Source organism: Furipterus horrens, unplaced genomic scaffold, assembly GCF_987537825.1.
Source record: "Furipterus horrens unplaced genomic scaffold, mFurHor1.1.pri manual_scaffold_2, whole genome shotgun sequence".
Lineage (NCBI taxonomy): Eukaryota > Metazoa > Chordata > Mammalia > Chiroptera > Furipteridae > Furipterus > Furipterus horrens.
The window spans coordinates 87,630,552-87,657,716 of record NW_028327172.1 but is presented as its reverse complement, the minus strand read 5'-3'; the positions used below and the strand labels follow the sequence as shown (position 1 = coordinate 87,657,716).

The window sequence follows — 27,165 nt, the reverse complement described above, 5'->3', positions numbered from 1 at the left end:
GCACGAAATGAACAGGAGGTGGTTAGCCAGACCAGGAGCTCAACCTCACATACAGTCCAGGTGGGAATGGGGCCCCATTGGGGAGAGCTGGCCCTGAAGCAGCTGGGGAGAGATTTTTGTCCCCTCTAAATAAGGGAGGAGGGTCTCTTTTAAAGAACAATCATGATTCTGCCAGTAATTTGTGGGAGTGATAGGATTTTTTAGCCCTTTTCCTGGCAGCAGTGGGAAAGAGCAGCAGCGTGGTGCCTGTTAGCAACTGGACATGCTGCTTGACTATCTAGTGAGATTAAGTGCCTCCGCCTGGGGCTTATCCCTGTTGGTCAGAGAGAAAGTTGAATGAAAACAGAGGATCACATGTTTCCTAATTTAAAAGGAGCTGATTGGGGGTTTCCAGTTGTGAATTGATGGCTCGGTCCCCCTCTCAGATTACTGCAGTTATCAGCTCTTTTATAGCTCATGTCCTTTCTCTTTGTCTACAGCCTACTGCTCTGATGCTGAAGGGGAGGCAGAAAGTGCCACACTTGGATGCCCCCCTGGGCCTGCCCACCTGCCTCTGGCTAGAATTAGCCGGGCTCCTCTTATTGGTTCCCTGGGTCATGGGCCTGGCAGGGACAGGTGGGCCTGAGGCCCAGGGTCCAAGGGGGCTAAGCTGGGCTGTGCATCTGGACAGCCGGGAAGGCAGTGGGAAAGAAGACACTCTGGAGCAAGAGGCAGATGCCTTGGCCCACGCCGCAGGACTGGTGAATGCTGGACGCATCGGGGAGCTCCAGGGCCACTACCTCTTTGTCCAGCCAGCTGGGCACCAGCTGGACCAGCAGGTGGAGGCCGTCCGGCAGCAGGCAGAGGCCGTGCTAGCCAGGCATGATGCTGTGCGCTGGCACTCAGAGCAGAAGCTGCTAAAGCGAGCCAAGCGCAGTGTCCACTTCAATGACCCCAAGTTCCCACAGCAGTGGCACCTGGTAAGTCCAGCCCTGCAGTGTTCACCTTCAGGTGGATCAGTTCTGGGTATCCAGTTCTTTAGTGAAGTAGTGACTGTATTAGTTTTCAGTTTGCCTGAAGAGACATTTCTGTGGGCTTCGGTTGCATGTTTCTTCCTCAGGCTCCATCTTCCCTGTACTCACTTCGCGAGAGTCAGTGGGCTGCAGTGCTTAGGGAGTGGCTGCTGGGGCCAGGCTGCCTGGGTTCACATCCCAGCTCTGCCACTTACTAGCACGTGCCTTTGGGCAAGCTGTTAACCTCTCTGTGCCTCAGTTTCCTTCTTTGTAAAACAGAGATTGTAATAGTACCTAACTTGTAGAGGTAGTAAGGATAAATGAATTACCTTGTGTGCCTGACACATGATACAGCACTTTATAGTGTTAACTACTGACATTATATTATATGGCATAGTAATTGTACTTACCAACCGTAAGCCTACCCATCATTTTATCTTTATTGCCCACGAATGCTGCCAAGCTTTCCTGGAGACCTAGGTTGTGGCAAAGCTCTCACTTGTCCCTCCTTGATTGTGTCCCCACCGTGACCTATTAGTCCACCACCTCTATCTGGCTCTTTGATGGAAGCTATGAGTGAAGAGAGGTTGCTAACCATAGCTTGAATCTCTGTGGATTATGCTGTGTGTCACTGGATTACCAAGGCTTCGAGACAGTTCCTGACCCTGTCTCTCCTGCAGAATAACCGGCAGAGCCCCGGCAGGGACATCAACGTGACAGGTGTATGGGAACGCAATGTAACTGGGCGAGGGGTGACTGTGGTAGTAGTGGATGATGGAGTGGAACACACCATCCAGGATATTGCACCGAACTATGTGAGTGGCCCTGGAATGACTCCTCCCACCCCTATGTTTCACTTCCTTTTTGATAGTGCCTCAGGCTTGTCCCCTTTCTTAGAGGTCTTTGGGCCAAGCAAAAGGGGCTGGGGACTGGGATAGTGTTCTTCATATTGTCCTTCTCCCCAGCCAGTGTTCCAGACTGACAGTTAAGAAATGGAAAGGATCCCAGGTGGTTCCTTACTGGTTCCTGTTGCAGCTCCTTGCCCTGAGGAGTAAGGAGTGGAGCCTGTAGGCAACTTCCCCCTCCACACAAGTTTTGCGCACCTTCCTCTCTAAAGCCTGGCCTTTAGGTAGCCCTAGATCTTTTTTATCCCGGGTTTCCCAAGTCATGGAGCAGTTTTCTGGACACATTTCTATAATGGATAAGAGTGAAGTTTCCTAAGAACTGTGCCACTTCTCAGTTTTGCCCGGATGTGTCTTGCCCTCATATCTTGTAGCCCATGTGGTTTTCAGAGAGAGATGGGCCTACTGCCCTGGCTCAGAGCCCCGAACTCCCAGTACCCCTCTCTCCCTGAGTTGAGACCTGACCTCTTATAACCAGTGAGTGACCACGTGCCGCCCCCACCCAATGTTTCAGAGCCCTGAAGGCAGCTATGACCTCAACTCTAATGACCCTGACCCGATGCCCCACCCGGATGTGGAGAATGGCAACCACCACGGCACTCGGTGTGCAGGAGAGATTGCTGCAGTGCCTAACAACAGCTTCTGTGCAGTGGGAGTGGCATACGGGAGCCGCATAGCAGGTATTTTCCAGGCTCGCCTCAGTGGGTTTCCCCTGTGATGGCAGTCTTCATTCCCTGCCCCACCCCCTGAATTGTATACCGTCTTATCCTATCCTCAACACACACAGCACAGAATAAAGGGTAAGCTTATAATAAATGTTTATAGGACAAATCCGTTCACTGACATTTTTTTCAGTGCAGTGGTGTTTTAGACATGCTTTTAGCAGCAAACTCTGCCATATAAAACAGACTGAAGTGGGAATGCTCTTGATGCAGGATGGAGGACTCAAGTCCCACCTGCTCAGTCTCTTTTTCTGATCTTGGTTATGTCCCATCAATGACCCAACTCATTGCAATGATACCTCCTTTACTTTGCTGTTTTCAGTTTACCAAACTTGTCCTCTGCCCTTCTTCCTTGACGGAACATGTCTTGAGGCTCCTCTCCCATCTCAACTCTCCAGCTCCCAGCCCTTCTGATGGTCACTGTTCGTTCTCCATCCTTTCAAGAGATCTGAGAAGCCCTGGCCTCCTCTGGGGGTTGTTCTATGGCTGGCTTCTTCACCTCTCAGTCTTTGTCCATCGAGGCAGAAGGTGAAGAAAATGAATAGGGAAGCTCTCCAGTGATTCCTCATAAACGCTTGGAACCCGAATTGAATAAATTGGCTGTATTCCTCCTACATTCCAGCAGAGGGCAGCAACCCTCTCTGTAAATGAGGCTACGGAAGAAACCTTAAACTTAGGGTCCAAATCCCTTCTGAAAGCTCCATTTGTCCCTTTGTAGTCACCAGAATGTGACCCACCCCATTTTAGAGGGTGAAATTAGGCGTGCATAGCAGTAATTAATGGTAATGAGTATTATTTATTGAGCACCATCTATGTGTGAAGCACCATACCAGTGTTTTATGTGATTAAGGATGCAAACAAGAAGGGAAACTTGGCTAGGTACCTACATTCTAGCCTATGTCTCTTCCCACCAGACCCCATGATCCTTAAAGTCTAAGATTTAGCATTATATTAAAAAGTATTTCTGCTGTGGTTGGAATGGCTCAGTGGATTGAGCACCAGCCTGCAAATCGAAAGATCTCTGGTTCAACTCCCAGTCAGGGCACATGCCTGGGCTGCAGGCCAGGTCCCCAGGTGGAGGCATGTGAGAGGCAATCACACTTTGATGTTTCTCTCACATGTTGATGTTTCTCTCCCTCTTTCTCCCTCCCTTCCGCTATCTCTAAAAATAAATAACAATAAAATCTTTAAAAAGTAAAGTAAAAAATATATATCTGAACGGGTACATACACATGGTATAAAAAAACAGAAAAGCACTTAGAGGGAAAGTAAATCTCTACATACAACTTCCCACCACCCAGTTCCCTGTCTAGGGGTCGAGTATTACTGAGGAGCTGATGTGGCCTTTGCTGCCTAGGTATCCGGTTACTAGATGGACCCCTCACAGATAGCATGGAGGCCGTGGCGTTCAACAAGCACTATCAGATCAATGACATCTACAGTTGCAGGTGAGACAGAGCCAGGAACAGGTGAGAGGGCGAGAGGCTCAGACACCTGGAACTAACTCTGCAACAAAAGAACAGCAAAATGAGCTGACTCAGGCAGGTTCCAGCAGGGGTCTTCCAGTTGGGTTCAGCCTATCAGCCCACTGCCCTCATTTCGCAGATCTCCAGCCAATGGGTTCTCAGTCTTACGCTTCATGTCACCCCAGTAATCAGGTACACCAGCTATTTAACAAACTCATAAGGCCTCTGGGAGAAAGTGGGTTTTTCTTTCTACTCAGAGCTAAGCTGAATGCCCAGCACCAGTCCCCTCTACCCTACACCCATAAGTGCACCTGCAGCTTCAGGTTGTGCCTATGGCAGGGGGTGGGGGTAGGATTAAAGAGAAACAGGTTGGGCTACCCCCATGGCACTGATGGAACCTGTTCTTCCCCATAACTGGTATCTCCCTTAAATCCATGATGGCCACAATGTACATTTCCTCTTAGAGAAGGAACAGAGAACTCCTCAGACCCGAGAGTTCACACAGATTGGATACTTCCTTCTGTCAAGCCTAGTAATAGATCTCTAGATCAGGTGAGGGTGGGCCCCCTGTCCCTGTCTAACACTAGGTCCTGTCTCCTGCTTCTTGAGACCTCAGAAAGGATTTTTAGGAGCAGATTAAAATAGTGCTAAATTGGGAAAGTTTCCAAGGGAAAGAACTCTTAGCATGTACTTCTCTTTTCCACTTTGGAGTGGGGGTGAACCTTTGAACCTTCTGTCCTTTAATTATGGAGATCCTGAACTGGAACCCTTGGAAGAAGAGTAAGAGCCCAGGCAGAGGGGTGGTCAGCTGAGACTGTGGGGCCTGGGAGGGCTGTCACAGCCTGGCTCTGGCTCTTTTCCCTCTGGGTATTTCTCAACAGCTGGGGACCAGATGATGATGGGAAGACAGTGGATGGCCCCCATCAGCTTGGAAAGGTAACCAAACTGTGTGAAGACATTAGGAGACCTAGTGCACCCTCTTTTATTTCGTTCCTAGAAAAATCCTGCAGGTCAGACTCTCCCCTGCCCCACCTCCAGTTGCCAGGCCTATGTCATCTAACCCTGTAACCTCCTTTCAGAAAGGACACTCCTAATTGGAGGCATCAGGGCGGGGGGTGGGGGGTGTCACAGGTTCCGAGAGAGAGAAATGGAATAGTGCTTTGAGATGGTTTCCCTTTGACTTTATGCTTGGCTCCCCTTTTCTGACCCCACCTTCTCTAATAAGCAGAGAACATCCATCAACAGTTGCTTAACTAACAGCTTCCTCCCCTGGTGACTGCCTTCCAATCTCTTCCTGCCTTGCTTAGTGCCTTTGGGCTTTGTTCTTCCTAGAAGGGGAGGAAAGGGCAACTTACATGGAAGGTAGAGGTCTTTCTTTGAGTTTCTCAACTGATTCCTGGGTGTTTTTGCTCCTCAGGCTGCCTTGCAACATGGGGTGATTGCTGGTCGCCAGGGCTTTGGGAGCATCTTTGTGGTTGCCAGTGGCAATGGGGGCCACCACAATGACAACTGCAACTACGATGGCTACGCCAACTCAATCTACACCGTCACCATAGGTACTACCTTGTGGTCCGAGTGTGTGACTGCGTGGTGAGGGAACTGTATTTTGGGGTGGGAGGTGTGACTTAGTCATGAAGGGACTGTGTACCTTGGTGTGTGTGTCACTCTGTGGTGAGGGGACTATGTACCTTGGTGTGTGTGTCACTCTGTGGTGAGGGGACTGTGTACCTTGGTGTGTGTGTCACTCTGTGGTGAGGGGACTGTGTACCTTGGTGTGCCCCAGCTCTTGTGTGTCTGTGCATGAACATGATCTTCTCTTCAAGTTCAGATAGTTAGGAGGGACAAGCCCTGCTCTCTGAAGATTTCCAGACTTCTTCATAAGTTACCATTCCCTGAAAGTCCTTTCAGCCCAGCATCTGGAGATACCCCACCACACCTCCACCTCCACTCACCACAGCTGGTGGGGCTCTTTTCCGGCTTTTCTACTGGTGGGCCCCCTGTCCCTTAGCTGTGCTCCCTACCATAGCATTTGTTATCCCTGTTACACTTCTTTACTTACCTGACTTCCTCCCTGACTCCATGTATCTTGAGATGAGGACTGTCCTTCCCCATATGGCCTGAGTGCCTCGCACGGTGTGTGACTCACATAGATAATAAATGCTGAGGAAAATGAAGGCATGAATGAATGAGTAGGTGTAGAGGTGGAATGCCCCCAGTTATACCCTGGAGCAAATCTCTTAAGAGAATGGTGTTTAGGGCACCGAATACCCTCTGACACTTGAGGTTGCCTGCTCGGGTGAGGAGAGTGGGCACTCTGAGGCACTTGGGCCACTGAATTTTTTTTTTTTTTAACTCAGGCAACCTCCCAGATGATAACTCTTAAGACAACTCTGATATTATCAAGCTTTTATCTCAGCACCCATTTCCCCTCCTCGGTCCCCAGGTGCAGTGGATGAGAAGGGACGGATGCCTTTCTATGCAGAGGAGTGTGCCTCCATGCTGGCGGTCACCTTCAGCGGTGGGGACAAAATGCTCCGGAGCATCGTAAGTACCTCCTGGGCCCTCCATTTTCTGCCCCTGTCGCATAACACTTCTCTCAGGCACCACAGCCATACTTCATTTTGTCCCCTGCTTTCCCGACATGTCCCTCAGGTCCCTCCTCCCTAGCAGATCTGTATTAAGGATGTTACCCTGCTGGAATGATAGGGCTGAGGTCTCCAAATAATCTGTGAAAGTGATTTTTATCTTTAAGTTTTTTGCTTACAAATTTCTGTATTGTTACAGGAACTACTAAGCATCACATTGATTCAATAACTTCTTTGAAATGGTTTTATTTAGTAGAATTTGGGCTTTGGATCATTTCTGTGGGCTTAAAAAAATCATTCCATTGCTATTCAGCCCTTATATAAATACTGTGAGTTCTGCTCATGGCCATTATCAAGAGTAAAGCTAATGGTTTTGTTTATGGGGTGGGAGGGATAAGGAGTGCAGGGAATATCTCTTGTCAGCCCAAGAGAGAGCTCTTTCCTTGGAGCTGGAATTGAGGCTATAGCAAACAGGAGATTGGGTACAGCAAGGGAGTGGAGCTCCTCAAAATATGAGAACCTTTAAAAGAATTCAGGGTCTAGTGCCTGCACTCGGCTGGCTCAGCTCCATTCCAGCATCTTCAAGCCAAGTCTCAGAGCTCCCTGCCCATCCCTGCTGCTGCCCATAATAGAATAAAGTGAGGACTGGGATCCAGACGAGAGCTGGGCTGGGGCCAGGTGTGTGAGATTTCTCCAGTGCCCAGGCTCAGGAGATCTCTCTGGGGCCACTGGGAAGTAGGCTGCTCTGTCTTCTGCTGGGCCAAATTCACTTTCCAAAACTGAAATTTTGTTTTGCCAGTAAATGACTTCTGGTTAACACAGTGTTCCAAGGCTCTGGGCCAGTTGACCCCAGCCTACCTCCCTTCCACCCTGGGGAGAAAAGAAAAGGGAGTGGACTGAAGTAAAACAGCAGGAAAGGCTTTGCTTAGCAGGCGGGGGTCTGGGTGCACAGGGCACCTCCACCCCCACCAGGCCAGACTGAGCTAGGAACAAGAGCAGGAACATGCTATGCTCTTAATGCCCCACCCTGGCTCATCCAGGCCCCACCTAGAAACCAACAGGGCTCCCCAGGCATAACTGTCAGTCTTGCCCTGAAGGGTCTGGTTTTTGTTCTCTTAACTCAATTCCACTGCTTAGCCCCACCCCCACCTTCCATCAGAACTGTAACTTGTCCAGAAATGAACAGCGTTTGTTTTGCCAAGTTTCCATCTTTGGGATGTCTGCCTTGGAAAGCTCCTGTTGCCAGTCTGTGGTCGGTGAGCAGCTTGGTGAAGCAGTCTTCCGAGGGCATGGTGTACAGACACATACTGCACACCGCTGGGCTGCCAGCGGCACTTCCCTGGACTTCCCTGTGCCGGCCAGGGGCTCCTGCCACCACAGGCAAGCTCCTAGGCCTCCTAGCTACACACCAGACTCTCACTGTGAGGCTGTTTCCTTAACTGGAAACAATCAGTCTGCTTCCTGGCACAGACCAGGCCTCTCACTCCCATGGAGATGACAGCTTGGAAGAGTTTCCTCATTTCCTTCTGGAAGTGCATGCTTCTGAGTGAGAACTGCTGCTGCAGCCACTGCCATAGCAGGGTGGGAGGCAGTGAGCACAGTGGGGAAAAGGCAGCTCTGGGCACAAGTTAGGACCCTGGTAGCTGACCCAGAAGAGAAGGTTGGAAAAATTAAAAATGGAACTACCTTTTGACCCAGCAATCCCACTTCTGGAAATATATCCTAAGAATATATCCTAAGAATCCAGAAAGAATATATGCACCCCTATGTTCATACCAGCATTATTTACAATAGCCAAGATTTGGAAGCAGCCCAGTGCTTGTGAGTAGATGAGTGCAAAAATAGAAAGCGTGAAATACTACACAGCCTTAAAAAAGAAGGAATTCTTACCTTTTACGACAGCAGGGATGGACCTGGAGATTGTGCTAAGTGAAATAAACCAGAGAAAGACAAATACTATATGATCTCATTTATATGTGGGATCTAATGAACAAAATAAACTGATCAACACAACAGAAACAGAGGCATGGACACATGGAGCAGACTGACAGCTGTCAGAGAGGAAAGGGGAGTGGAGGTTAAATGAAAGAAGGGGAAGGGATTAGCCAAAGAACACATAGGCATAGCCCATAGACATAGACAATAGTGTGATGATGGCCAGAGGGAATGGGGGGCGGAGGCTGGGAAGAGGAGGACAAAGGGGAGGAAAATGGGGGCATCTGTAATAGTGTCAACAATACATATAAAGTTGAAAAAAAATTTTTTTTTCTGATCTTAGCATTGGCACTGTGTGCTAGAGCCAAAGTGCCACATAGTGGAGCAAATTTAGGCAGGGCCCTCCTCAGCTAAAGCCTTTGTGGCTCCCGGCTTGTTTATAGCAGAAGAAGAATTTGATGAGGGACATATGACCTCTCTCCCCCGCAGGTCGCTCTTCTCCCTGCACCCACTCTCACCTCCCTCTCAGAACTGGAGAAGGGAGGACTCATGGAAACCATACTGAGGGACCAGGTCCGGAGCAGTGAGGCAGCTCATCTTGTCAGTTGCCAAAGCCTATACCAAGTGCATGGGGTGGGCGAGAGGACAGTCCCCTCTGCCTGGGAACACATGCCTTTTGTTCACACTGGTGTCATTACATCTCCTTATTGCTGAGCTGCCAAATTCGATTTCCTTGAATGGTGCCATCACTGTTTTCCAAGCTCCAGCTGGGGCCCAGGAGCTTCCTGACCACTTTCTGTGTCTAGCATGGTTGTGGGGTCTGGAGGGTTGGGAGTCGGGGGTTGGGGTGGAGAATCTGGAAATGGATTATTAGAGCAGCAGAAGTCAGGATACTGTCCTCTGCACTTAGGCCTCTCCCATGCCTCCATCTCTTTTCACACACAGCCAGACCCTCAAAAGTAACTCTTCAATTTGTATTCTCCTTTCTCAGCTTTCCAGAGATTCTCTTTTGAAGCCTAGAAGGTTTAAGGATCTCCTTTGTGCTGACCTGCTAGTGGGCCTCCCTCTGGTCAAAGACTCAGCTCTCACAGAGGAAGGTCCCACCTGAAATGCTTGTTCTGGGAACCAGTCTGTACCCCATTCTCCACAGCACCTGTGAATGCAATGCCTAACCCAGTCCTCCTCCCCTACATTTCACTTCCCAGGTGACCACTGACTGGGACCTGCAGAAGGGCACCGGCTGCACTGAGGGCCACACAGGGACCTCAGCCGCAGCCCCTCTGGCAGCTGGCATGATAGCCCTCATGCTGCAGGTGCGACCCTGCCTCACATGGCGTGATGTCCAGCACATCATTGTCTTCACAGCCACCCAGGTGAGATGCTACCAGGTAGACATGTGACCTGGCCCAGCCTACCCTAGAGTTCTGGTTCCAAAGAGTTACAGGCATCAGGAGGCTCAAATTCTAAATGCTTCAGACCTTAGATGCCAAATCTTGTTTAGTGTTGCATGTGTATAGAACAGGGGTGGGGACCCCGTCAAGACTAGAGACCTAAATTCATTTGTACCTATTCTGATGATACCATTATACCTGCAAAGGAGAGCTCTGACTGGGCTTCCTCTCTGGAGCCTGTGACTCCTGGCTCCCTCTCTAGATGCAGGCCACAGTGGTAGTGACATCACGGGGCTTTCACTTTTCATCTTTGGTGACATCATGGGGCTCTGATCTTTTGTCCTTGGAGAATCCATTCCCAGTGGTCTTAGTGGGAGAATCTGGATTTGCTCAGCCAGCAGGGTGAGCAGGAAAGCCAGAATTATGTTGCTGAGATACTTTGAAAATCCAAGAGACTAAACAGGACCTCTGTCCTCTCAGTATGAGGATCGCCGCGCAGACTGGGTCACCAATGAGGCAGGCTTCAGCCACAGCCACCAGCATGGATTCGGCCTGCTCAATGCTTGGAGACTCGTTAATGCAGCCAAGGTGAACAGGTGTTGGCCAGACAGGGTGCCTATGGGGAGAGACCAAGGGAGGGGACTATATGCCTAACCCATTGCCTGGCATGTTGTAAGTGCTAATAAATGTTTATTCATTCATTTACCCTCATCCCAGCTGATACCCATTTTAACTTTAATTGAAGCTCCCAAACCATTTGTAGGGAGTAAATGGGACCTAAGTATACCTTGGAACTCTCAGGGTGCTCTGGTTCTCATCTTCCACCTTGGACAGAGCCATTTCCCCTGGCTCCTTGATTTGGTACCATAGAGAGTGCTCCATGGAGTCAGCAGGAGCCTCAGAAATGAAAGAAGGTGATGAGGAGAGGAAAAATAAAGAGAACTGGGCCCTAAAGGTCAAGTTGATGAAAAGAGAGAGAGAGAGAGAAGTGGGTAGGAGAGAATGAGAGAGAGTTCAGTCTCATTGTTTCATCCACCATTCCCCCCTTTCCTTTAACAGATCTGGACATCTGTCCCTTACTTTGCTTCCTACGTCAGCCCTGTGTTAAAAGAGAACAAGGCTATCCCGCTGTCCCCTGACTCACTAGAGGTACTGTGGAATGGTAAGTAATCTGCAGAAAGGGGGTTAATATCGGGCGTGAGATTTGGGGTGGGTGATGGGAAAATCATCCTCCCTGGGTTCTACCCTGCTCCTTTAGGAGCTGAGCTTCAGCCAAACCTGTGGAGTTTTCTATGACCATTTTAGGACATGTTACTGCTTCTGAGTTGGCTGGCCCCCGGGCTGCATAAACAAGACCTTTCTCATGAGTTACTAGTAGTAGAAAGGAGCTGCTGAGCAACTGACTAGAAAGGCTGATGGGGGGGAGGATAGGGTTGGGACTTGGGGATACTAGACACGAATTGAATGATGTTCCTTTGAATTCCATGCTGAGAACTTGCCAGACAATTCTCTTCATCCCAGTGGCCTTTGAATGAAGTGAGAGTTGGGAATTTCTTTTTTTTTTTCTTTTCTTTTTTTTAGATTCTCAACCTTGTCTAACACAGAGAGTAACATAGGGTCTGTCGGGGGTGGGACAGAGGAAAACATGGATGTCTCCCTAGACTGTAGTTGCCCATCTGACCCCGCCTTTGTCTCCCCCAGGGTCACCGGGGTTGTCTGACGTCTGTAAAGCAGAGATGTGGTTTTGTGTTGAGAACAGAGGTTGGGCACCTTCCCAAAAAAAGAGGGAGCAGGACTGGGAAATTTGTGCTAGCGGTTCATCTGTCTGCAGTTTTCCCACAGTTCCCATGTGAGGGTTTCACTACCTCCTGCTCCTTGGGGGACTTTCTTTGCCCTTCAAAAACTTTGACAGAGTTATCTGCTGTTTTTTGTGAAGATTGAAGCATGTCATGTTTTGTGCCCAAACTAAAACTCCGTCCTCACTTTACCGGTCCTCATAGAAAGTGATCAAACCAGAGCAATTATAAGAGGAGGAAAGGCCCAAAATGAGAGTTCGGAAAGAAGGGTCAGAGGCAGCTTCTCTTTGGTGGAGGTGTCACTGGGAAGAATCCCTTGTCTCTCTTCCTAATCATGTCCACTGCTTGCTCAGTTACCCTCTACTGGAAGGAAATCCATGGGTGTAGTTCATTGCATGTTTTGTAAAACAAATGCTATCTTGGAAAGGGCACAAAGCATCAGCCAAGGCAGAGAAGTTCAGAAACAACCCCAGGAATGCAGATCAGTTGGAACCCCTAGGCTTTGTCTTGGAAACTTGTGTGTCTTGGAGATAGTGTGCCTTTTAACTTTTACCTCCCCACCATGACTGCTTCCTGTCATCTAAGTAACCCAAAACCACATTTGTCAAATGAGGGGCTGACTTAGAGGAGGGTTAGGGTCCTTTCCAGCTTTGTCCTTCTCTGCTTCCCACAAACCAGGGATGTTGCCCCAGCATGTCTGACAAACCTCCCTAGTTATAGAAGCATCTGACAACTGCTTGTTTGTTGCTAGGAAGCACAAGCAAGAACAAATTGTCCTGGGCAGAGGAGACTGGGAGGTGGGATAGTGGAGAGAGAGGATGAAGCCAAGGGAGGTAGAGACCCTGGAAGTTTTGCTAGTAGAGCCTCTCATCAGTTTAGAGGGACGCAAGCAGGACTCTGCTTATTTCTGAGGTCAGCGATGGTGTCTTCTGCTCTGTTGGGACTCGCCTAACTGTGAGTAGACAGAACCGGAGGCACAAGCTTGTGTGTGTGCTTGGAGGTTGAAGGAAGTGTGTCCAGTTAATACAGCATTGAGCAACTCTGTCCTAAGACAGTTAGGAAACCTCTTCCACTGTAGCCAGGCTGTAGTCTTTTCCACCAAGACCAGGGTGATTCAGTGTCTGAGGGCTGAAAAGTGGACTTTTTATAAGGTGGAGGGGAGCTGAACATGGCTAAGATAGAAGAGGAGGAGAAATACCAGTAAGACTCTAGAGCAGTGGTGTCCAATAGAACTTCCTACAGTGATGGAAATGTTCTCTACCATTGCTGCTGAGTTCGGTGGCCATTGGCCATATGAGGCTATTAAACACTTGAAATGTGGCTAGTGTGACTGAAGCACTAAAATTTTACTTTATTATAATTAAATGTAAATAGCCACAAGTGGCTAGTAACTACAATCTTGGGCAGTGCAGCTTTAGAGCAAGACAGGTTTTTATTTCTTCCCTTTGGCAGGAGGATATGGGGGAAAGGGTTTGGGACCCCTGGGTTCCTTTAGATCTGACTCTGGGTCTGAACTCTCCACCAGAGAGTAGGAGGAAGAGTGGGGTTTGGGAGGATTGTCTCAAACACAAGAGAGTCTGTGTGTGTTTATAGAAGATTCCTGAACACTACTTGCACTTATCCTTTTATCCTTCACATTCAGCATGGCTAACCCTCTGCCTAGGCAGGAAATCCTTGTTCCTTTGCTCCTTTACATCTTTTCCCTCTCCAATCCAATCTTGCCCTCTGCCCTGCTTCCTCCTGCCTTCAGATGTCCTTGGCTTACCAATGAGGAAAAAGACAGAAGTCCCTGCTACTACCCTTCAACCTGTAACTTTTTCAAACGGATTATCTATAACAATTGCTCACTTTCATCACATACTCTCTTGACCACTGAAGCTTTCCTTCATTACTCATGGTACCTCTTCTTCTGGTCAGGTCCAGGGGCTAGTTCAGAATTCATTCTCCTGACCTTCTTGTTGCTTTGACCCTGTTAACAAGGCCTTTGTAGCAGCCCCTCTCCTCCTCCAGTGTCCGTGACCTCCTTGCTCCATAGCCTCTTGCAGCAGCCCTGTCTGAGGTACTTGTTTTCTTCTTTGCTCATCCCACTGCTCCCAGCCAGGAGTGCCTTCTGGGCTCACCCCATGGTTCTTTATTCTCCCTTGACATTTTCTTCCTTGACAGCGCAACAGGTTTTAGGACTCAGCTACCACCTCTCAGCAAATGATTCCTAGATGGGAATCTCTTATTCTGATCCCTTACCAAGGAGGAGGATAGAGATTTTTATAGCTTCCTCAAGGTGATGGGCAAATAAAGCCCTGGGATCTTCTGGTCAGAGGGTAAGAGTTGAAAAAGATCCTAACTTACCAAAGGCCAAATAATAATAATAAGATAGTGATCATCAACTAAGACTTCAGTGCTTTTTATGTGCCAAACCCTGTTATAAGTATTAACTTGTTTAATGTATTACCTCATTCAATTCTAGTAAAATATGGTAATTATAGTGTTCTCACGTACATGACCACCTAGTTGCTGTATAGACCAATAAGAAAATGCCACTGTGTACACATGCTAACACAGACAAGCACTCATAGGGCTCTTCTGGATCCCATTTCATTCCATAATGTTCTGTCATTTATTTTCCATAAGCTAATGCTCTCCTCAAACTGAGCCATGAACATTTTCCTTCATCTTTCTATTCCTAAATCACTGTGCTGTTGGATATTCCACCAATACATTACAGTAACATGTACAAAATCTTAGATTTCATTATCACCTCTCAAAAGCCAGGTTGCTTTTCAAGTATCTCCCACTTCTCTCGGTGCCATTACCATTCCCTAGGCCCCCAGACTGAAACTCTGGAGTTTTTGATCCCCAGGTCTTCCCCTATCCTGTCCCCTGTGATTTAGTCTGTCATTTATTTCCCTGAAATGTCCATTCATTCATTCACTTACTCTACAAATATGTGAGACCTATCTCTCATCCAAGGCACTGTATTAAGTTTTAGTGATTCAGAGATAAGACCTGATCTCTGCTCTCAGAGAGCTCACAGTGTGGTAGGGGAGACAGTCCACTCCGCAGATAGAGGGCGGTGTTATCAGCACTGCAGTAGACATGACAAAAGCATCCAAGGAGAGGTGCCTCCTGCCACCACATATGCTAGCTAGGAGAAGAGGTGACGAAAGGGACATCCAGGCAGCAGGGCATCATGTGCAAAGTCAATGGACTCTTCATGGAACGGGCCAGTCACGTGGTATGGCTGGAGCGTGGGGCTGAGGGCAGAGGAAGGCCCGAAGCTGCGGCAGCAGTACCAGCAGCACTTGTGTGCCACGGTAAGGAGCCTGGACTTGTTCTTGAAGTCTGTGGCAGCCTTCAAGATAAATTGTTACCAATTGATGTTAGCAGTAACGGAGAAGGAGAGCAGTCAAAGAGACTTCCAAGATCTATCTTTTAGAGATACATACTAACTCTTTAGTGATGAAGTGATATGAGGCCTGGGCAGTCTGTTAAAAGAATCTGGGGAAGGGAAGAAGTGGGAATTATTGATGAAATAAGATTGGCCATATATTCATAATACAGTTAAATGTCGAGAACATCTATTCTCTCTACTTTTATATATGTTTAAAACTTCCTATAATAAAAAAATTCATATATAAATAAATATATATTTATATTTTTAATATATAAAAAGACTTCTAAGTGTTTATCTTGGGCAACTGGTTAGATGGTGATACCAGCAAATGAGATTAAGAATCCAGGAGGAAGAACAGATTTGGGCAAGGGTTGCCAAGCGTGAAAAGCAGGAAGAGAATTTTGGCTGTGCTGTGTTTTAGGCTTCTGTGTATCATCTAAAGGTTATATCTAGAAAGCAGTTGAATAAATAAGTTTGAAGGTTTAGACTGGAGGTAATGATTTGGGAGTCACTAGCATAAAAATGGTAGAAAAATCTGGGAAAGAATGAAATTACCAGGGTCGGTGGGTAGATAAAAGATGAAAGAGGACCCAGGACATAGCCAACATTAAAGGAATGGACAGAGGAAAGGGGCCTTTGAAGAAAACAACTGAAATGAGATGTCCTGAGAGTAGGAGAAAGGTCAGGAGGACAGTATTACAGGTATCTGGGACAGGGACAATGAGAGAGGGCAAACAGACAGGGATGAAGGCTGTCCCTGGGTTTATCAAAGAGGCCATTGATGACATTGAGAACTACTGTTTCAGTGCATTCATAGGGGCAGAAGCTAGATTGCAATTGGTTGAATAATTATTGGAGACAGGAGAAGATTTCTGGTTAAAGATGGCAAATTGAACACATGCCTTTATCTCTGCTTTCTCCCAAAACTTCACCAAAATAAGAATAAAGGAATCAAAATGGTATAAGCACAAGGACAAAGAGAATGAGAGAGGAGACCACAGCAAATGACATATTTCATCACATTTCTGGAAGATGAAAATGAATGGAGAAGTGAGCAGGGCTAAGAAAATTATATAGCAAATACCTGCAAGAGTGATGCTAAGAAACAAGCCCATTCACACCACAGAACTCCAGGGGCACAGGACTTGGAGGCCTCATGTACTACAGAGGTCAGAGATGAGGTATGAGACTAAGAATGGATCAGTTAAGAGGTAGAACTTTCAAGGACCTTCTCCCATCCTTAGAAGCCAAAAGCTGGCCCCTCCCTTATCTGGGAAGTAGTTGGGAAGTTTATTCTCCAGAGCAAGGGACCCGAGGTACAGCAGAAAGTGAAAGACAGGGAGTATACAGAGAGAGGGAAACCCTTCCTACTAAGCAGCCACTCAGATCCCAAGGCACTGGCAGCCAGGATATTGGAAGATTCCTCTCTGGAGAAGTGGAATGATCTCTCATCAAAGACTGATAGATACTGATACATGGGCCCCTCCATGAAACAGTCCTGTTCCAGTCCAGTTAACTTTAGGGAAGCCCATCAACTGAAAAGCTCCACCAATGATTAGAGCTTCCAATTGGCTTTTGAAGATAATAGGGATCACTGACCATTTGAAAAAATGCTCCAAATACCTCCCAAATTCTGAGGAAAATTATTTTCAGTTGATAAAACCCCACTTAACTAATAATCATATGGGAAGGTAGAATAAGGATATTTTCAGATGTGCAAGTATTTCTTATGCTCCATTTCTCTGAAAACTTCTAAAAATGTGCTCCTCTACAATGAAGAGGAAACCAAGAGAAGAAAAGGATAGAAAGAAGGAAAAGCAAGGGAGGAAAGGGGACAGAGAGAAAGGGAGAGGATAGAGAGGAAGTGAAACCTAAGTGTAAGGTAAAAGAAGGTCCCAACCCAATAGCAGTGCAGCAGATAGAAATGGGACAGAAGGTTCCAGAGAGAGACTCTCCAGTGGAAATCTGGCATTGAGGGAGCCCCTGACTTGTTTGTTCATTTGAAAAATAGTATCCAGAGAAGTTAAGTGGTCCTTTGTGCAGTTTGGCAAGAAGCAGTGGTAGGAGCATAAATTTAAGTAGACCAAAAAAGAGGGCAGTTATTAACTCTAGAGGGAAAAACAATTTGTTCAGGAAATGAAACAATTGTACACTACTTGACTAAATTTCATATATTTATAAGATCATTGTATGGTAAACAAAATATTGATCTAACCAAAAGTTGTGATGTAATTATTTTGAGAGGACAGAGGAGAGGGCAAGGTAGGGGAAAGACGTCAGCTTGGTGTTAAACCCTTATCTGCTGTAACCAAAAGTTGATAAATGATGCCTTTATTGACAAACCATGAAATAGCCATACATGCTTATTACTCAGAAATATTAAAGTAGATGCCAGAAAAAAACAACTAAAAGCAATAAAAAGTGTTTGCGTCTGGGGAGTGGATGACAAAGGTGATTAGGAACGGGTAGGGAACTGCTCTTTTACATTATAAGCACTCCAGAGCCAGTTTACTTTTTTTTCCTTAGTGGTTGCTCTAGGTTTAATATATGCATCACAAGAGCAGAATCAGCTTCAGATTTGTACCAGCTTAATTCCAGAGGTACAGAAATATTACTCCTCTATAGCTCTGCTTTCTTCACCTGCTTCTTTGGTGTGTTGTTATAAATATTATGTCTGTTGTTACAAACCCAGTAATGCATTGTCATGACTATTTTACCATCTGTAGCCATTTTCTTAGCTCAATACAGCCTTGCTCCCACTCATTTGGAAATGAAACAATTGTACACTAGCAAGGCTCCAAGTGAACCAAATGGAAGTTCTATAGTTGAAAAGTATGACTAAAATAAAACATTCACTAGAGGGGCTCAACAGTAGATATGAGTTGACAGAATAAGAAAAAGCGAACTTGAAGATAGATCAATAGATAGGCAAGCTAAAGAACAGAGGCAAAGAAATGAACAAAATGAAGAGAGTCTTAGGGAAATGTTGGATACCAGTAAATGAACCAATATGCATGTAATGGGAGTACCAGGAAGAAAGGACAGAGAGGAGTAGAAAGACAGTCAAAGAGACTTCCATTCCAGCCAAGACGGAGGCTTAGATAGACACACTGTGTTTCCCTCCACAACTAAGAAGGAATACAACTACCTCAAAACTGGAGACAACCAGAAGTTCCAGAAAATCAAGCTGCATGGAAGTCCAACAAATAAAGATATAAAGAAGAAATATTCATCCAGACAGGTAGGAGGGGCAGAGCCGGGGCAGAGAGGACGCAGTGTGGTGGTAGCAGTAGTGGTGGCAGCAGCAGGCTGACAGAAAGTGCAGTCACATGTTTTAAAAAGTCAGGAGCGCTCCCAGCACCAGACCAGACCTCACAGCTCATGGTCCCAGCACCAGGGAAAATCAAGCCTCATTGCTTCTGACTGTGAAAGCCAGTGGGGGTTGGGGCGGAGGAAGAAATTGCTGGTCTCTCAGTAGAGTCCATTTGTTTAAAGGGCCCTTACGGTCCTAGAACAGCTACAGACCCGCCTACTCTGGGAACAATGGCCAGGGCAACAGCTAGAGAGGCGCCAGTCTCATACGCAAGTGGGAGAAGTGCCTGGAAAAGGAGCGAGTGCTGAGCAAGTGGCATTGTTCCCTCTCAGACCCCTCCCCCATATACAGTGCCACAATGTGGTGAAACAGGTCACCCCATACTGACAAATACCTAAGACTCCACCCCTTACAACATAACAGGTGCAACAGCTCTACCTAAGACACAGAGGCAAACAAACACAGAAGCCTGTCAGGATGAGGAGACAGAGAAGTATGGCCCAAAAGAGGGAACGAATGAAGGTTTCAGTGGGAGAACTAAGCGACGAGGAAATAGTCAACCTAACAGATGAGGAGAGAGTCAACCTAACAGAAGTAGAGTTCAAAACACTGGTGATAAAGATGCTCACAGGCTTGTCAGATATGCCTAAGTACAGCAAACGCATCAGGGAAGAAGTGAAGGTTATGCTAAATGAAATGAAGGAAAATCCACACAAAACCAATAGTGAAGGGAATGAAACCAGGGTTAAAAACAAATATTTGGAACATAAGGAAGAAATAAACAGTCAACCAGTACAAAATGAGGAAACAAGAATTGAAAAAAAATGAGGAGAGGCTTAGGAACCTCTGGGACAACTTTAAACGTGCCAACATCTGAATCATAGGGGTGCCAGAAGAAGAGGAAGAGCAAGAAATCGAAAGCTTATGTGAAAAAATAATGAAGGAAAACTCCCCAAATTTGGTGAAGGAAATAGACATAGAAGTCCAGGAAGCACAGAGAGTCCCAAACAGCTAGACCCAAAGAGGACCACACCAAGGCACATAATCATTAAAATGCCAAAGGTTCAAAATAAAGAGAAAATCTTAAAAGCGGCAAGAGAAAAGCAGAGAGTTACCTACAAAGGGTTGCCTATTAGACTATCAGCTGATTTCTCAAAAGAAACTTTGCAGGCAAGAAGGGACTGGCAAGAAGTAGTCAATCTGATGAAAAGCAAGGACCTACAACCAAGATTACTCTATCCAGCAAAGCTATCATTTAGAATGGAAGGTCAGATAAAGTGCTTCCCAGATAAGGTAAAGCTAAAGGAGTTCATCATCACCAAACCATTATTATATGAAATGTTAAAGGGACTTACTTAAGAAAAAGATCAGAACTACGAACATTAAAATGACAACAAACTCACAACTATCAACAACTGAACCTAAAAAATAAAAAAATCTAAGCAAGCCAGAATAGGAACAGAATCATAGGTATGGGGATCATTTGGAGAGTTATCAGCTGGGAGGGGGGAGGGGGAGAAATGGGGAAATGGTGCAGGGATTAAGAAGCATAATTGGTTGGTACAAAATAAGATGAAATTTAGAATAATGCAGGAAAGGGTGAAGCCAAAGAGCTTATATGCACAATCCATGGACATGAACTAAGGGGGGTGGGATTGCTGGAGGGAAGAAGGTACTGGGTGTATGGGAGCAAAGGGAAAAAATAATCAGCTCTACTGTAACAACATAATCAATAAAATATACTGATAAAAAAAAAAGATAGTCAAAGGAATAATGGCTCAAAACGCCCCAGATTTACTGAAGAACACCACCTACACATCTAGGAATCTCAAAGAACTGTATTCCAAGTAGGATAAATATAAAGAGATACGTAGACACATCATTGTAAAAATGCTGAAAGTCAAAGACAAGAAGAAGATTTTTTTAAGCAGCAAGAAGAAAATGACTCCTTTCTTATAAGGGAAGCCCAATAAATAACCCTCTGACTTATTATCAGAAACACTGGAAGCCAGACCACAGTGTGTATATTCAAAGTTCTCAAAGAACCAGTTTACTTTTTTTTTTTTTAATATTTTATTCATTTATTTTAGAGACAGGGGAACGGAAGAAGAAAGAGAGGGAGAGAAACATCAATGTGTGGTTGCTTCTCTTGCGTGCTCCCACTGGGAACCTGACCCGCAACCCAGGCATGTGCCCTGATTGGGTATCAAACCAGCGACCCTTTGGTTCACAGGCTGTCTCTCAATCCACTGAGCCACATCAGTCAGGGCAGAACCAGTTTACTTTTAAAAACCATGTATGTTAACTGTTTTGATAGAAAAAAAAAAAAGTTGTAAGGATGAGTGAGAGTGTAAAAAGTAGTAATAGTGAATATAGATGTTTTTTCAAGAAGTTTTAACAGCAAAGAAAAGGAATAATACCTGATAGTTATATAATCTTAACATTTACTGGGTACTGTTCTAATTACTTTATGATTATTAACTAATTTATCAACTCTGTGAAGTAAGTACTGTTACTACCCACATTTTACAGCTAAGGAACCTAATCCAATTCTTATAGTTAGTAAATGGCAGAGCTGGGATTTGAGCCCAGGCTCCAGAGTCCAAGCTCTTAACACTAGGTGGAAGAAAGTGAAGAGTTAAGAAGGGGTTTATTTGTTTTTGTATTTTGTTTTTCATTTGTAGTAGCAAAGATGTAAGCAAGAAGATCTAGCCAAGAAAATGGGTAACCGGGATGATCCAGCTTTCGACTTCTGCCAGATAGTTACTGTGAGAGGAAAAGAAAGCAAAGGGAGTTTGAGAGTGTACATAAGAGGATGCTGGAGAGATGAGGTGTGGAGTCTTAGCTGGTTAGTAAAGAGAGGAGCTTGATGGATTTCTTGAAGAGCAAGACAATGAAGGGATCAAGGAGGGAGTAAGGAAGGTAGAAGGACAGGATGTTGCTTTCACAGAAAGTGGAACATTGACTTTGAAGAATTTAGAGATGGAATTAAAGAAAATACACCCATGCACACATACATACACAGAGAGGTCTAGATGGATATTTACCAACATGTTATCAAGAGTTGTGAGAGCTCTTTTGTTGTCATTTTTGCTCAACTGCTTTTCTAATTTGTCTTCAATTAATTTGTGTTGCATATGTAATAAAAGTCACACTGAAAGTTACTGAAGTATTCAGAAGTGAGGGAGTCCCAGATAATGACAAGGACTAGGGTCTGCTCATGGAAGTCAGTGCTGACATGGGACAGAGAAAGGTCTTTGGAGCTGAAGAGGTAAAGAAATGTGAAGTTATGACATTAAATAAGTAGTCCCCATAAACACTGGTGTCATGATGGATAATGGAGGTGGGACTCCTCTGTGAATATAGCGAGAGGAGGACTTAGCAGCAGGTCAGTATGCATGGAGTCTGGGGAGGACAGAAAGTAGTGTCAGAGAAAGGCTCATGCCTTTCCTATCCTCCTCCTCCTTCAGTCTTAGTTAATCCATGCTCACACCACCTCCACCGTAGAATAAGGTGGTAGCATTTTAGCTGGCCTCCTGTCACCTGTTCCTTCCTACTCCAGTTCTTCCTACCCAGAGCTGTTAAGAGTAACATTCCTTAAGCACTTAAAAAAACAAACAAACAAACCACATTCTTGCTCAGTAATCTATAATAGTTCTTGCTTGCTTGTTTAAAGTAAATTTGAGAAGCTCTTCTCATCTTAGGTCCCCTGCCTCAACTTTCAGTTCATCTCTGAGCTTCTTTATCTGTAAAATAGACATGCTGCTCTCTGCCTTCCTTGTTATAATGAATGAATGGGGAAACGGGTGCTTTAGAAAGAATTATTTCCCATTGCAACCAGATTTCTTAATATTCCTCAATTGAGTCTTCTACCTCAGTAGCCTTTTTTAAACTTTTTATTTTGAAATAATTTTAAATTTACAAGAGGTTGCAAAGAAATGTTCAGGGAAGTTCCATGTACCCTTCTCTTTATGTTAATGTCCTAAGTAATTATAGTACAATATCAAAACCAAGAAAATGACATTGGTACAATCCAGGGAGCTTTTAGCTTATTTGGGTTTCACCAATTAGACCTGCACTTGTGTGTGTGCGTGTGTGCAGTTTTACCGTGTGTTTCCTTGTATAACCACTACCACAGCCAAGATTCAGAACAGTCGAAACCCCACAACACACTTCTGTGTCACCCTTGATGGCCACACCCATCCCCTCTGACCCATCCCTAAGCCTGGTCTCCACTTCTGCAGTTATGTTGTATGTGACTATTACATAAATGAAGTCATGCACTATGTATCCTTTTGATTTTGGCTTTTTATATTCAGCATAATTTCCTTGAAGTTTATTTACTGCAGCATTTTAAAAATTCTCTATTAAACTTGTTCATTTCTAACTCTGCCTTTGCACATGCCATTTCCCCTTCTGAATATCCTCTACCACCCTCTCTACCAATCAGCACTCATTTTCTTCAGTGTGCCTAAACCCATCCAACTCATCTCTGTTTTAGTATTAGTTGCATATGCCTCATGCCATATCATTTTGTGCTTGCATATAGAAGGCGGAGACCATGTCCAACTTAGCTTTATAGTCCCAGCATCTAGTACAGTGCCTGAAATGTAGGAGGTACTCAGTTAATTATTTTTTGGATGAATGAACTAAAGTTCTCAATTTGGTTCTTATTGTGTCTTCAGTATCTGTTGTCTTCCCAACGAGACTCTAAAATAGATTGTAAACTGCTTGAAAGCAGCCACTGCACTCCACTTATTTGTTGCCATGGGTATTCCTATGTGGCTTCAGTGAGCATGTGCCTTGTGTATGTTGGGATGAGGTAAGGGTGTAAGTGTTTATGGGGCTGGTTTCCCAGCTGTCCAGCCTGACCTCCTACAGTCAGCAGGATGGACCTGGAGATGTCGGGACTGAAGACCCTGGAGCACGTGGCAGTGACAGTCTCCATCACTCATCCACGACGTGGCAACTTGGAAGTAAAGCTCTTTTGCCCCAGCGGCATGATGTCCCTCATCGGCACCCCCCGCAGCATGGACTCGTACGTATGCCTGCCCATACCTTCTGAGCTCTTTGCAACGAAGGCCTTGTCAAGGGAAAGAGAATTGGACACTGGTGCTGTCCTAAGTTACTATGGCACTGGCTGACCTTGGCCACTGGAAGACATTTATTACAGGTTCTGTGTGAGTACTTACAATGTACTTAAAGCATAGCACTTTACATATATTTTCTCTAATCCTTGTAAGAACCATGCAGAGTAGCCTTTGTAACTGCCTTTTACAGATGAGGAAGTAAGTCACAGAGCTAGTGAGTATCTCAGAAAGTAACAATAAACCTATCTATCAGACTCCCCAGGCTGCGCCCATCCTGCATTTGCTTTTTCCATTATAACACATTGACATAAGTCCGTCATCCCATGAGATTCTGGAACAGCATGTGAGGACCCTTCGTGGCATCCTCCCAGATGGCTGTAGCTCAGGCAACAGCTGCTACATTTTCATGGCTACTACAGTAAGAAAAGGATGTTTCTGGGCAACAGGGTCAGTTCCCTGCCCCATACCTTCCAGGTCTTCTACTCTGTTCTTTCCCCCAGGGATCCCAATGGCTTCGAGGATTGGACCTTCTCCACTGTGCGATGCTGGGGGGAAAGGGCAAGAGGGTCTTACAGACTCATTGTCAAGGATGTAGGTGAGCCTGCCTACCCTTCTGTCAGGGCCCTGCCTTTCACGATTGTCATCTGGTCGCTCTGGATCTGAGTCCCCACAGAAACTGTCCCATGTGGAATACATAGGGTTGCCTCTGGGCCAGCTGGGTAGATACCAAAAAGTGAGCCCCATTAAAAAAATGGGCACTGATATCTAAAATTGTTCATTTATACTACTCACATCCTTGGAGAAGTGACTGATCCATTTTTCCTCAAGATAGCAACAAAAATTCCTTTTTGCAACCATATTTCAAGTCCTTTCCCATATAACCATCCTTTGTCCAGCCCTGGTAGGCAGGTAAGGGCAGGACTTATATTTTCACCATTATTTTGGAAAAACAGGCCCACCTAGAGGTTTGAAGTGATTTGTGTAAAGTGACACAGTATTTCAGTAAGGAGACTGGAAATTGAACCTAACCCTTCCAAATTCCCATCATATTAGGTATCCAGTAGACTGGTGGTTTTCAAACCTTTAATTTAGAAGGAGGACTTTTTTATTTCCAAGCAAAATCCCAGCTGAAACCCCAAAATATGAAAGAGATAAAGGCAAAACTTTTCTTGCTTTGGAGTATCACCTTTCGACCTTCCCCATTCCATGCCTGAGGGGGGCCGCGTGAGGCAGACTGCAGAACCTAGGCTCAGTGGGAAAGAGCCCCTGCAGCAGACCATGTGGTCAGGTCCCCTTAGGGGGCGGGCAGTCGGGGCCCCTGCTGTTTGCATGGCCAGCAGAGGGCATGGTTCAGGCACTGCGTCACTTCTGCCTAGGAGATGAGCCGCTCCCGGCTGGCACCCTCCGGCAGTGGCAGCTGACCCTGTATGGCTCTGTGTGGAGTGCAGTAGACATCAGAGAGAGACGAAGGTAGGTGTAGACACGTGTCGGAGGGAAGGCAACTCATGGGCATGGGGAAAAAGGCCATTTAGGGTGCTCCACCTCTCTGGGAACCCACAGTGCACCTTCCCCTCTGTGGGGCTTCCCTCTCTTCAGCTATAAGTGGGGAGGAAGGGTGAGAGCAGATGGTACCAAGTTCACTAGGGCCACCCTGTCTCTTTTCTTCTCCACAGACTACTAGAAGGTGCCATGAGTGGACAATACCTGCATGATGGCTTCACTGTGCCCTGCACTCCGGGGCTAAAAATTCCTGAGGAAGATGGTTATACCATTAACCCTAACACCCTCAAGGTACTAGAGCTAAGACTCACACTAGAGGCAGGAGGAGTGTCCTCGGGGAGTAGGTTGTTGGCAGGATACTGAAGGTGATGGGGAAAGAGGTGGTGTGAAGACTGGGGTCGCCCCTCTGCTAGCTAACCCTCAGAGGGTATTTCTTGGGTATGCAGGTGAGTGGTTTGGGGTGGGAGAGGCAATCCCTAGTAGGAGAGAGACTATGAGCTCATTGTTCAGGGCTGAGAAAGGCTACAGGCTTTGGGGAGCTGTCACTAACTTAGGTGGCGGACTTTCCCTCCAGACCCTGGTGCTGATCGGCTGTTTTACCATCTTCTGGACTGTTTACTATATGCTGGAAGTATACCTGAGCCAGAGGAATGTGGCCTCTCACCCCGTTTGTAGGAGTGAACTCTGCCGCTGGCCCCAAAGAAGCCGAAAAGCCAGGGAGGAGGGGACAGAACTAGAATCAGTGCCACTTTGCAACAGCAAGGATCCAGATGGAGTGGAGACAGAGCATGAGGGCCCTCCCCCCACCTCTGATCAAGGGGACCGGAGCCAGTCCCAGCACCGGAGTACCCTGGACTGCCCTCAGCAGCACCTGTCTCCAGACCTGTTGCAGGAGAAGGAGGAGCAGGTTTGCTGACCCAGGGCCTGATAGACTCAACCAGGCTCTTCCTTCACCAGTTTGGGGAAGCTTGGAAAGCTACTCCGAAATACCAGGAGCCCCAGGGAGAAGGCGTTCCTGATGCTTATATCCGAAACCCAAAGGCTAAAGAGCACCCTCTGACTGCTCAGGGAGGGCCAGGGCTTTCTGAAGGTACACGTGGTACAGGAGAAAAATGGTGCCAGAGAACAATGTGGCAAGAGCCACAGGATCTTCCTCCAACCAAATAGGGGCTTTGGGTGAGAAGTCCTTAGACAATGGATTGGTCCCCATCCCCTGTTGGGGAGGCCTCTATCCTCATTTCTCCTGGGCAAGTCAGTGGTATGGGCCATAGGGACCCTCTCCCATGCTGAGAAGGTGCCTGCCACAGCCAGAAGAGCATCTCAGCAGAAACGTTGCTGGAGTCACTTGAGAAGGCTCAGAGGTGAAGGCTGGGAAGAGCCCCCGGACATGCCTGTCCTTCTAATGACCCAGAACCTGGAAACAGCAGACTCTTCCTCTCCCTCTCCTTCCTGCCTAAGCCTTGGACCTTGGACATACTGGTGTGGCAGTTGGCCCTCAGCCCAGCACACTGCCCTAAGAGCAGCTGCCTCCATTATTCCTCCTCAGAAGCCAACCATGAACATGCCCCTGACTCCTTCACCATCACCCTCACCCTTCATCCTGAAGGATCAGTACAATATACCTGGCAAAACTGGGGGTGGGCATGGCCCCCAGTGATGTGCAGCTTCCCTAGGGGAGTCTGCACAGGACTCTTGACAGGTGCCAGCCGCTGCCACCCCCAGCCCTGTGACCACCCTATCTTCCTTTGGAAAGTGCTCAGGGAAATGGCCTTACCCACCAGAGGCCAGCTGTCTGCCTGACAGGATGGGACTCTTCTTTCCATCCTTGGCCCCCTCCCCTTTCTGAGCTGCTTGGTTGATTTGAATTTGTTCTTAACACTTAAGGTTTGGTTTTCTTTTTTTATAGCAACTTTTGTTGAATTTTTTTCTGCACAGCTTTTCCAAAATAAAAACCTCCCACACAATTCTGCTGCTCCCCATTTCCTTTTCTCTGCTAAGGCAAGTTGCCAAATCACTCCTCCTTTCCGGCAACCCCTGAGGTTCACTCTTTTCCACTGCCTGGTCCTCTGAAAGAATCTGACA

At 46.4% G+C, this 27,165-nt stretch overlaps 1 protein-coding gene across 1 annotated transcript; it reads left to right on the top strand.

Moving 5' to 3' along the window:
* PCSK7 (proprotein convertase subtilisin/kexin type 7) lies at positions 1-26,520 on the top strand. Its single transcript, XM_090265996.1, has 16 exons — positions 1-60; positions 480-959; positions 1,673-1,807; positions 2,409-2,574; positions 3,974-4,064; positions 4,964-5,018; positions 5,500-5,638; positions 6,526-6,626; positions 9,808-9,975; positions 10,474-10,581; positions 11,053-11,155; positions 23,375-23,531; positions 24,084-24,178; positions 24,960-25,053; positions 25,257-25,374; positions 25,658-26,520. The coding sequence occupies exons 2-16, from the start codon at positions 492-494 to the stop codon at positions 25,997-25,999; spliced, it is 2,340 nt and encodes a 779-aa protein (XP_090122122.1). The 5' UTR covers positions 1-60; positions 480-491; the 3' UTR covers positions 26,000-26,520.
* Positions 26,521-27,165: the final 645 nt, after the last annotated feature.

Coding starts and splice junctions, on each gene's coding strand:
- PCSK7 (XM_090265996.1), top strand. CDS start 492: ATGCTGAAGGGGAGGCAGAAAGTGCCACACTTGGATGCCCCCCTGGGC. Junction 6,627..9,807: donor ACAAAATGCTCCGGAGCATC/GTAAGTACCTCC, acceptor TTCACTTCCCAG/GTGACCACTGACTGGGACCT. Junction 10,582..11,052: donor GACTCGTTAATGCAGCCAAG/GTGAACAGGTGT, acceptor TTCCTTTAACAG/ATCTGGACATCTGTCCCTTA.